The sequence below is a fragment of the Primulina eburnea genome, chromosome 3 (assembly GCF_022965805.1).
Source record: "Primulina eburnea isolate SZY01 chromosome 3, ASM2296580v1, whole genome shotgun sequence".
NCBI classification, from domain to species: Eukaryota; Viridiplantae; Streptophyta; class Magnoliopsida; order Lamiales; family Gesneriaceae; genus Primulina; species Primulina eburnea.
The window spans coordinates 44,801,458-44,813,615 of record NC_133103.1 but is presented as its reverse complement, the minus strand read 5'-3'; the positions used below and the strand labels follow the sequence as shown (position 1 = coordinate 44,813,615).

Sequence of the window (12,158 nt, the reverse complement as noted above, 5' to 3'; positions counted from 1 at the left end):
ATAATGAAACGTTACATGAAATCTTAAATTCATATCATACTTATTCACACATCAATTATAAAAAATAAAATGATTTTAAATGACCTAATTATCGGGTGAACTTGAAATCCATAATAATTAACATGAAATACTATATAAACATGTAAGATCTCAATTTAAAATTTATGGTTTTGCTTATCTAAATTACAAAAAAAAAATTTGCTTATCTAAATTACAAAAAAAAAAACATTTAAATATATTTGAAATTCGTTGATCCAAATAAGCGTCGTTTCAAATCCATTTTTCAAACTTTTATCTGAACAAAATTATTCATTTCAAATCAAATACTTCAATCCAACAGCGAACTTGTAGAAATACCAAAAATCAATCCGGGACCATGTCAAATAGAACACTCAATTATTTTGAGAAGAATATTATCATACCTTTTCTAAACTTTAAAGAACACTTTAATCTAAATTTAAATTTGAATATATATTTTAAATATATGGGTAAATAAATAATATATAAAAATTTATGCCACATGGCTCTTTTTGACAGGTTCTTATATCTGGTGACTTTGACTAAAATAAATAAAAAATTATATTCATTTTCTTCAAACAAAATTAAATTAAATTTAAATATTAAATCTTGTTTTTCCCCACTTTTGTTTCTTGTCATCATTAATATGGTTCCTTGACTTTTGAGGAAAGAATTTTTATAATTTCTCAAAATTAAGTCCCAAAATTAATTGTTCCTAAATAAATCTTTAATTTTATTTTACTCAATAATTAATATTCGATCTTAATATTTTGTATTTATAATTTTACTAAAATTATTAAATAAAGTTTATTTAGGTAAAACTATTGAATTTAAATGTATTAAAATCTTTAATAAAACTAATATTTTAAAAAGTTATTTGAATTGAGAAATAAAAAAAGTAATTTTAGTTTAAAATAAAGGCAAAAACTCGTGTGAGACGGTCTAACATGTCGTATTTTGTGAGACGAATATCTTATTTAGGTCTTTTATGAAAAAATATTACTTTTTATCTTAAGAATATTACTATTCACCTTGAATATCTCCGTCTCACAAATAAAGATTCGTGAAACCGTCTTACATAATATATATTCTAAAATAAAATGTATTTTGGAATACCATTGTTAACTGAGAACAATATAATTTCCGAAGTACAATAATTTTCTTACCTTTTTATTGTATACTTTCCTTCCGGACAAAATTTCTCTGTCAAGCTTTGAAGAAAAGCCCTTAAATCTCGATCTTAGAATCTGGGGCTCACTGTGTGGAGCAATTTCTTGAAGGATTTTCGCAGTTTCTTGTGCTGGAGAGGATCTCTCAATCGGTCGATCGATCGATTATTTTGTTGCGTGGGGTTCTTTTTAGTTGCTAGGGTTGGGGGATGTAATCTAAGAGTGTGGAGGAATTGGGTTTTTCTGGAAGCTTTGTAAATCATTGCTATTTATGAATAAATGCTTTTGGGAGCGGATCTAGGGTGGTGGTTGTCCAGTGTGGTGGTGGTGGTGGTGGTGGTGGTTGGGTGGTTTGTTGCTCGCCGGAAATGGCGGCTCGCGGTGGCACGGAGGCAGGAGATCAAGAGGCTATTGGCCTTGGCATCGGGCGAGACAGCTAGGGCCGAGCTCGAGGCCTTAGCTACCTACTGCGGCTATGAGGAGGAACCGATGGCCATGGTACCGGGATCGTCTCCCCAACGGCAATTCCAGTATCAGTGTGAGGTCTGCTTTAGTCCAACTACAACGCGCTGCAAGAGATGTAAAGCTGTTCGTTACTGGTATGTTGGTTCACCGTACTCGCCCCGCCCGAAGTTTTGGATTTATTTTCAATTACTTAGTTTGTCTCTCTTATATTTTTTTCTTGGTGCACGAATTTCCCGGTTAAATCTGGCTCGAAAACAAGGAAGCATCTGAAGTTCTGGTTTTTCTGACTGTTTTGTTACAAATTAATGGGTGAATCAATAAGAGCAAATGTTACTAGGTTCATTTACTTTACATAGTTCTTAATCTAGCATGGTAATATGTTACACTGTTTGCTGATTTTCTCCAGGGGAAGCATAACTGTAAATGGTCAAATTCATATGAAATTAAGTAGAGGGCAGTTTCTGTGTTACAACAGTGACTTTGTGACTGGGTTTGGATGCTTATAAAAGATGGGATTTTTAAGAGAGAGAAAAATCGCTTTTATCTTAATATTAGCGTGCTATATAATTATATAAATAATGACAATAAGATTAGGTTTTCTGCTGTGTTTCCTTTTGCTAGTGAATCTATTCACAACAGCATGTTTTCTTTGCTTCCCTTGCCTAAATTCTTCCGTATGCGAGCCTTTAGCTATCAAGTACAAGAAGTTGGGGCGAGGCACTGGAACTCTTGTGTGTACTGATAATGCAATTCTAGTGCGTTACAAGAGAACCCTCACTTTCATCTAAGACAGAAGAATTTCCACAAGTATGAATTGGTTGTGGAATGATTCAAACTTCAAAGTATGCAGAAGTTTTATTTCGATACTCACATAATCATGTTTTAGTTATTTGTTCTTGGGCTTAAGCGCACGCCGCACACAACCACTTATGGCAACTTAAGTATCAGTAAATTTATTTTTTCAAGTTGGGTAATAACCTCCATTTTTTCTAACCTTTCCGTTTTTAGTTGTACGCTTGCAAATGGCAACTGTTAAAAAAGGATTAAAGAAAAATTGACATATTTTGGATAAGGGAACTGCGTGTGATCTTATCGCTGGTCATTTACCTAAAATCCACCTCGAAGTGGCATCAGGTTTTGAACACTGGCTCATATCCTATTTATAGATGGAAAATCTTTATTAAATAATAGGAGACAGACATATTAAAAACGATTTTACACAGTAAATGGATGAATATGCTGAAAAGCTGGCTCTGAAAGCTATTAATCCAGCCCAGGAAAGCAACATTAATGAGGAGTAACTACTCCAGTTACAAGCATCTCTACACTTACTAAAAATAAAAGAATAAATATAAAATTAAAATTTGTCGCTTGACAATTCAAACATTTGATATATCTTTATTAAATATCTTCTAACATTACACAAACCCCGTCTGCTTCACCCGTGTAATGCATGCTGTTTCTAGTTTATTCCACATTTACGCAGCTCTTGTTCTATGCAATGGAGCTAGTATGAAAATCATGTTCATCTCCGTTTGATTACTTGTCCAAAGGGTAAGTGATCTTATAAATATTGGTCATTATCCCAGCGAAAGAAGACAGACACATACAAAATTCCTGAAATAAGATTCAAATGTGTAGATTGTAGAAGCAATAAGTATGAGAAGATATTCAGTAGCATGCTAGAACACTTAATGAGGCTTTGGCTACTTCGGTATCTATGGGCTTTAATTTATAAAAAATTTGAGTAAGTGCTAAGTATGTTAGATGCCTAGAACATATTAGTGATGACTGAAGTGACCCCTCTTTCTTGCTAAGAATGTAAGTGTTTTTCCCTCAGGTTGATTAATTTGTATTGTATGATGTGTTCGTCATCTGGTTGGCATGATTTACAAATGTCACTTGCTACTAAAAGAGGAGGCTGTGTCATTATATTTAGCTGTAGAGACCCGTAAAATTAATACTTTTCTTTATTTTTTCTTGGTAGAAATCTCATAAGCGTTGCCAAGTAAACCTACTGTACTTGAACTTAATGCATAAACACTATATTTGCTTCAATGGTTTGCCAATATTTACCCTTCTTGTAATTTATGGCTCATTGTTTAGTGGTTGGACCATAAATATTTAATTCAAATTATCAATTTCGTCAATCAGAGTGAACCTACGAGCAAGCATCCTTTTTTAAGTTATGTTTGGTTTACATGATGAGTAGCGGTTCAAGAAAATAATCTTGCATCAAAGTTACCATTGTATTACTCTGTGGTCAACTCACATCACCATCTTACTTATAATACAATACGTAGCAAAAACTAGACAACAAAGGCCTTTGGCCTTGACCATGGGTATGGACTATAGGTTGGTGATAGCGCTAGGAATCATTGTTTGATTCTTTGAGAGGTCTTTGTCTGAATTTTAAAATATGAAAACTGGAGTAGGGACTTAAAAAAAATCAAAAAAGAGAGTAGTGGTGATTGGGTGGGGTGATGGTGGTGGTTTATAATTGTAAAGCTATTGGTGGTGGTGGATGTGGCATGGCTAAAAAAAATCCTTTATTTGTTTGAAGGACATTGGAAATATATGGACTTTTCTTGGAACTGTTTATACTGAGAAATGTTTCAAGAGAAGGTAGGCAGTTTTTTTACAAAATACCATGTCCACCTCCATTTGTCTCTCCAGCACATTCAATGCTTCTGAATTTTTACACTTAGTCATGGCTACCGGCAACCACAAGCTCCTCTTCTCAAGGAAATGGACAAACTTTAATGTTGTTTCTTTGTAGTCAAACTTCCATTAATGTTGCTCTTGCTCTGGCTGAACATTGGATTTGGTGCTAAAATTATAGTAGATGAGATATAATGAAGAGTTGATGGAGGAGAGAAGGTTTTACGAAATGACTTTTTCGGTTATCCTCGGTTAATCCAGTGATCCAGTCGGTCACACGAATTGATTCTGTCATTTTACTTTTGAATCCATCATATCAAATTCCTTATAAATTCATGCCATCAATCACTCTGTTAATCAATGCAACCAAACATACCCTTACACTTAATATTGTGGAAGATTAGGCTTATAAGATGCCACCTTCTTTTAGGTTTCTCATATAACTTACCAATGGTACGCTAAATCTTGTTTTACAATTTCTATGCAGTCTTGTTCCATATTGTTCTATCTTGTGATTATGATACTTTAATATTTTGTCTTGTGTTGTATATATTCTTGTGTTGCATTTATATTAATTCATTACAAATGGTTGCAGCTCTGGAAAGTGTCAAATAATTCATTGGCGACAAGGCCACAAGGATGAATGCAGTTCATTTTCCTCTCACCTGAGCGATGATGTGGTGCTCTTTGAGCAAGATGAGTTTAAAAGCAGTGGCAATTTGAATGGGATTGCTTCAAGACATCCTCTATCATCTGGAGACTACGTATGTTCTGATCCCTCTCTTCATCTGCTCGGTGGGAAGAATAGCAATAAAATTGCAAACAATTATGATGGGAAAGAAACTGGTAATATTTCCAAACCATCGGTCGACTTACTTCCTGATGAACAAATTTCATCTGCCATTTCGAGTAACATGCCCATTGCTTCAAATAGAAATTTTAACAAATCCAATCAATTTGAGGCAGTTAAGCCCCTCTTGCCCAAGCAATCTAGTTCGACCAATATGGTAGAGGATGTTGCCATAACTGGTGTTTCGCTTCAGTTCGAATCGGGTTGCATTGATACAGATGAGCTATCAGAATCTTCAATTTCATTGGGCAGAGATGCTTCAGGATCTGAAGAATTTCCACTTTTTGAACCTTCCACGCCCTCTGATTTTTGGGAGGCAACAGTTGAACCCATTAGATCTAAGATTGATGCGCCTGATGAATTGCGTGTCATAAAAGATCCAAATTCTCGCTCTTCTTGTTTTTCCTCTTCGGGTAGAAGCGATGCTCAGGTGGAAGTGATCGGTTTTGGCATGAACAAAGTAATGAAAGATACTCTCAGTCCCACATCACTGGCCAGAAATCCAACACATGAAGCTGCATTATCAGAGAAAAGAAATGCAGATTGTTTGAAGTCCAGAGGACCAATTTTATTGAACTGCCAAGTGCCTACCCATCTTAATGTTAAAAATACCTCACCTGAATGGAGCTCAAAGATGGAAAAAGCTAAATCCTCCTTTTCTGGTACTAGTCTTGAACGTAAAGATTCTGAATCTAAAGGGCATGCACGGAATACAGATGATGTTGAAGCTCGTGGCTTGCAATATCTAGCTCCTAAAATATTGGAGAGTAAAGTTGATAGGACATTTGCTAATTCAGATGCTGTGGAATGTCGAGTAAAAGATTCTAAAACTGATATGCCTTCTAGTGGCTGCACCAGGAAGCATGCTATTCTGGATGTGCAGTCTGTGAAAAATGAAGGTGGCCGTGGTTGTGACGCGCACGATGCTAAAAGTGGTATTAATGCGTCAACAAGGAGAGTCATGGACCAACTTCAAGCTTCTAACTCCATTAGGCAAAGTTATTTGGGTTCTAAAATTGGTCCTATAGGAAAATACGAGGTATGTTAGAAGCTTCCATTGTCATTTTAATGATCCTCCTCCCTTGTACCATGCGAACTGTGACATCATTTCAATTTTACAGGGTTCATTTTCATATGAACTTTTCGTACAGCTTTACAACTGGAACAAGGTTGAGTTACGCCCACGTGGACTCGTGAATTGTGGGAATAGGTAACTCTCAACATAGCATTGTAAACTGAAAATTGAACATAAAAACTTGTGCTTTCTTGGCTTTTCATTGTTCAACACTTTGGCTTGAGCAGCAGTAAATATGTCTTGTGACGTTTTTCTCACTATAAGTTACTATTCGAAGTATTAAATGATCAGCCCCTTTGTGTCAGACCTATCTGCTTGCATAGAGTTTGCCACATTTTGTGGTATGTTGACTTGGAGTCATGATTAAATTGAGTTTGTATTGCACCATATGTGAATACTTGTCTTCATTTCAACTTATTCAATTTACACTTGATTCTCAAGGATTTGAGATTTTTTTGACTCTAGTGGTTGTTTATATTACAAGTTCCTGTTATATTTTTAGTTTTTATTTGCTGGTTTATGACTTCTGATTAGTTGCTCACTTGCTCGAGAAACTGGTCCCTCTCTCTTTCTCTCTCTGCTTGTGTATATTCGAGTTTTATTCCTGGGGTGACTTCTATAATTTTTTTGACTGTTGGTCTCATCTTCTGACGTGTCTTTGATACCATCATTATTTTTTATTAAAATATAATGGCCCATGAGAGTTTCCTTTGTCCGAGTCTTCTGCAGTTGTTATGCAAATGCTGTACTCCAGTGTTTGGTGTTTACGCCACCCCTCACAGCTTATTTTCTCCAGGGACTTCATTCTAAAATTTGTAAGTTGTTTTCATGCTTATGTTTTCTTTTCCATTAACTGTGATTTTTAAATCCTTCAGTCTCCAATTATTTGTTTTTTGTGCGATTTTGTGTTTTGTATCAGGTGGAAAGAGAGAATGGTGCTTCACCTGTGAGTTTGAGTTGCTAGTTAAGAAGGCCAAAGAAGGCAATTCTCCTGTGTCTCCTGCTCCTGTCCTGTCTCAGATGGAGCGTCTAGGAAGCCATTTGGGTCATGGGAGGGAGGAAGATGCTCATGAATTTCTCAGGTGAGTTGGTGTTGGCCTACCTGGAATTTGCTAGCTGAATAGACTCTTTCTTGGTTGTGTAGTTCATTAGTCCTCAAGTATACGTTGACATGTATTCGACAGATATGCTATCGATGCAATGCAATATGTACACCTTAAAGAAGCTAGGTTTAACAAGCCAAACTCTTTGGATGAAGAAACAACTCTGGTTGGGCTCACATTTGGAGGGTACCTCCGTTCAAAGGTTATTTTGATGAATCTCTTGAATATTTATAGAAATGTGGACTTTACCTAAATGTGGGCTTTATCTAGTAGATAATTCTGAAATTTGTTTTGTGTTGTGGGAATCCAAATGCAGATTCAGTGCATGAGATGTGGAGGTAAATCTGAACAGCGTGAAAGAATAATGGATCTCTCTGTCGAGATAGGAGGAGATATTGGGACTGTACAAGAGGCCCTACATCAGTTCACTCGCTCGGAGATTTTAGATGGCGAAAATAAATACCACTGTGGCAGGTTTGACCAATTTGCTATACTCACTTCTCTTTCTATGAATTGTCCTGCTACCTTTTGGATATCCACGTTTCCATTTTCTACATTGACAATATTTTTTCCGAAAAATTTCCTTTAGTTCAGTAACAATATTAACATCATGAGCTCCAACTACTACTTCTTGGCACAACAACGTAAATTTTGGTGATCACGTGTGCATTACTTTATGTATTTACTTTGTAGTACGGTCTTTATTTAGTCCTCTCTGGTAAATGAACTTGGAAATATGAACATAATAAAGCGGTGGGCCGAAGTCATACACACTTTACACAGCTATATTATCCTCTCTCTCTGGTAAACTAACTTGGAATAGTACCGAAATGAGACAGCTGGAATGGAAGACGTTGGGGGTCATAAAAGCATTGCACTGTTTTATCTTTCCTGCTACAAGTTTGGTCACAAACAGTTTGGCTTGCCGAGTTTTCTCAGACCATTTCTCCATAGTTTTCGCTGTCTTCAGGGACATAAGTCGAAATTAAACTTGAAAGTTCACGATTTCTCCTACTAGTTGCGCCATTCTAATCAATTATTGAAGCAGAAATTTGATATTCTCTCAGTAATTGTTATCTGATGAAAGACTTCATCAGTATATTGGGATAAATATTTTTTATTCTGGTTTATGAAGTGGTATCTTCACGTTAATTTAACGCTGTGTTTGAAAAGATTTTTGGGGAGGAGGTGTGAATTTTTGTTTTCTTCAGTTTCTTGTTTAGATTACACAGGAGAAGATTTATATCTAGGAATTGAGATGATAGACTTGAGAGACAATAATAAAGTTGTATTATCTTTGGTAGATGCAAATCCTACGAGAGGGCCAAAAAGAAGTTGAGGGTGTTGGAGGCTCCTAATGTTCTCACTATTGCTCTTAAAAGATTTCAGGTAATCTAGTCTTGGAATAAAATATGTACTTCTCTGATGTTTTTGGTGGTAAAATGAGCTGCTTACATTTGTCATTGCCAGTCGGGTCAATATGGGAAGCTGAATAAAGTAGTCAAGTTCCCTGATGTTTTGAATTTAGCTCCATTTATGAGTGGAACAAGTGACAAGTCCCCAATTTACCGCCTTTATGGGGTAGTAGTTCACTTGGATTCTATGAATGCCACATTTTCTGGTCACTATGTGTGTTACCTAAAGAATAATGCGGGACGGTGGTTCAAAGCTGATGACATAACAGTAAGTTCTTCCTAACTAGTTCTAAACATTTTTCACTGCATCACAGCATCTTTTTTCTGGTTACTCAGTTTTATACCAATAATTTATCAAGGCATTTATATGTTTTTTCTTCTGAACCTGTGAATAGAGCCAATATGTTAGAATTCAACTGATTTTACTTTGAGCAATAAATTGTGTTAGTGGAGAACCACCTTGTTTTCCCACTGAAGAACCACCTCGTTTTCCCACTTTTCCCACTACAAACACAAAAAATTTAAAGAAAACAAAAGGCCCCTGATCCCTGTGAAGGGTAAGGAAAAATTACGGATTGCGACTCCACCTATGCGATTTGGAGAAATTCTGAGCCTGTTGATATCTAATCCTGCCGTTTATGTCATTACTTTAGTTGTTTGCTTCATATATATATTCTGATGACTAAAACAAGGCCTAGTTTATAAAATATCTGCCATGGAACTTGTCCATGTCATGAATGGAGGGGTCTGAGGACACATGACCAAACAACCAAAGAGCTGATTAACTTTCCTGTGGAGGATGATGTACCATTTCTGTTTAAATTTATATGAGAAACATCAACCCCGTTGGGCAAGAACATAACCCGCCAGACTTTTTGTGTGAATGTGCTCAGAGCAGATGACTTTAGTCATTTCCTATTCGCTGGAGAGAGATTTCTTTCCCAACCTGTCCGTCCTGTTTTATCTTTCTGCTGTATTTTCATAGTTCTTTATATAATGACTTTGAGACACTTGATTATTTTCATCCAATGATAATTCATGTTTATTATGGTTATAGGTCCAACCAGTGGAACTTGAAAAGGTTTTGTCGACGGCTGCATACATGCTTTTTTATGCGAGGTAAGATGTCTAAGGATTCTAAACGATTGGTTATCTCTATGCTGCATCAGTTTTCCCCCCTAACTGGATCAAATTCCTTGCTAGGTGCTCTCCTCGTTCTCCAAAACTGAGAAAAAGTGTAATTGTTCCTCGTGAGTCTAGAAAAGTACAAAATCAGACTTGTAGGTGTAAATTCCATCCAGCAGAACAATGGATTGCTGCCACATGCGAATGGAATGTTCAGACCTGCAATGACTGCTTTTATCAGCATTGCTCGAGGTACCATCTGATTCAGGCAAATTCAGAAGAGGATGCTTTAAGTGACAATTCTTCCTCTATCTTCTCTGAAACTGGGTCCCATAGCACCGAGAGTAGTAACAAGGAATCCACAAGCACAGATGACATTTTTGATCAAATGCTGGGGGATCTGGGAAACCACTTGAATAAATCATGGAGAAGCTCTTCAGATTCCGACACATCTTCTGCATCATCATCTCCATCTCCTCTTTATAGAAGGCACTCACCACTTTCTGATTTGGACCGCTACTCTTCAGATACTGAGACTAGTGGTTCTAATCTTGTCAAATCAAGTTCTCAAGGCACAGTTTCAACAGAGAAAAGGAGAGTTTCATTTTCGTGCCCCAACCCACATACGAGGTTAGTCGGTAGTAATAGTAGTTGTTCTTGTAGTAGGGAGAATGACTCCAATAGAGTAGTAGGATGCAATAACTCTCGGGATAACAAGGAAAGTGTATATTTATCAAACTCTCTTGCATTGAGACGGGGAACTACGAGTTCGAGGGGACGGGAGAAATGAGAGTGATGAGTGATCAGTGAATGTATGTATTTAAGTATGTAACTAGGCGTTGTAGGTTGACCCGTCCCTCATTTTGTGGCTCTTCCTTACATACACAATATATATAATGTTCATATAATTTATTTTTAACTCAATAAAAATCGCATCCATAATTGATGCTGATTGTCAATTTTTCTGGGCTGTGTTTGTACCTGAATTCTGTTCTATCATGTTCTTTTTTACTTACTTTTCAGTTTAATGTTAATATTTTATTATATGTTTATGCTGAAATAAGTCGTAGTGTCCGTTATCCTTGTGATTACAATATATGGAGCATTTAGTTCTGAATTTTGAAATAAATAATATTTCAAATTTGTAGATTTTTTAAATTTTAATACCAGCGATCGTTATTCTTTTTTGAAATCCCACACGGTCTGACCTCTTTAGGCAGGAATGTTGGAAATTTCAAATAAATTTAAATTTTGAATAAAAATTATGTCTAATGAATGTGAGAATATATTTAATTCTCTACATTCTTGAGTTATTTGTGGTTTATAATTGTATAAATAGTTTTTGACTTTCCATATTCTTGAGTTAATTGAAGACTTTTGGTTCTTTATATTCTTGAGTTAGTTGGAAGATTAATTGATTCAATTCTTGCATGACTTTTGGTGTGTATTTTGGAGTTTATAAAAATGTTTTCATTTTCTCATTCCAAACACATAAAAATGATTTTTACAAACACTCAATATCTCTCTCAAGCATTCTCTTGCATTTTATATTGTTAGCTTTTCATTTGACCTCCGTTAAATTACGGTGATAAAGTGAAGGTACGTTTTCAGTTCGTCGATGTAGTTACTTTATGTTTAGTTGATGAATGGTTTTGTCGTCGTACCTGAGAAACTGTTGTCTGTCCTGATTCTTGAAACACAGTTGGAGAGGAAAAATCGGTTGTAAAAAAATTATAATTCGTACATATTTCGGTTTACTTTACTGTTTTCTTGTTATTCTTTTATACATGATATTCATACTTTCAATAGTATGTTCATTTTCGTTTAGTTCTTTGTTTTTACGATATTGCTTTTGTTTCATGTTTCTATATTTTTGTTATTAGCAATTTGGCTAACAATCTTAAAACATATTTTGTTATACTCATTATGTGATTTGTTGAAGACATGACTACTTATTTGAATGACTCGAATGTGCCAAAAGAAGTCCTTAATTATGAAAGTCATTGTTGTCGATGTGCCTGTGTGCCATGCTGATACACCGAAAAAAATCGACGGCTCAAATTTCAATTGAAAATTGTGATTGATTGATATTATTCGATATCATAATTTAGCAATTGGTCCTCTCACACTCATTAAAGAAAATTAGATTTTTCGTTTCATTGGTGGTGAAATTGTCAAAATAGTAGGAGATAATTCATAAAAGTAAAATCCATATTTTATATCATATAAATTATTTTAGAATAATCAGCAACGTTTATTCTGTTCGTATTGTCAATG

At 35.4% G+C, this 12,158-nt stretch overlaps 1 protein-coding gene across 1 annotated transcript; it reads left to right on the top strand.

Annotated features, from left to right (window-relative positions):
* Positions 1-1,160: 1,160 nt before the first annotated feature.
* On the top strand, positions 1,161-10,840 carry LOC140827612 (ubiquitin carboxyl-terminal hydrolase 17). The gene is made up of 11 exons (XM_073190360.1): positions 1,161-1,786; positions 4,909-6,202; positions 6,285-6,373; positions 6,968-7,053; positions 7,158-7,320; positions 7,423-7,543; positions 7,658-7,815; positions 8,646-8,730; positions 8,812-9,024; positions 9,814-9,875; positions 9,960-10,840. Exons 1-11 carry the CDS (start codon positions 1,467-1,469, stop codon positions 10,669-10,671), a joined length of 3,303 nt encoding a protein of 1,100 aa, XP_073046461.1. The 5' UTR covers positions 1,161-1,466; the 3' UTR covers positions 10,672-10,840.
* The last annotated feature ends 1,318 nt before the right edge of the window (positions 10,841-12,158 follow it).

What these genes read in the sequence shown, in the direction of transcription:
- LOC140827612 (XM_073190360.1), top strand. Translation starts at nt 1,467, where the DNA reads ATGCTTTTGGGAGCGGATCTAGGGTGGTGGTTGTCCAGTGTGGTGGTG. An exon ending in TGTAAAGCTGTTCGTTACTG is followed by an intron (nt 1,787 to 4,908) that starts GTATGTTGGTTC and finishes AAATGGTTGCAG; the next exon opens with CTCTGGAAAGTGTCAAATAA. An exon ending in TTGCTCTTAAAAGATTTCAG is followed by an intron (nt 8,731 to 8,811) that starts GTAATCTAGTCT and finishes TGTCATTGCCAG; the next exon opens with TCGGGTCAATATGGGAAGCT.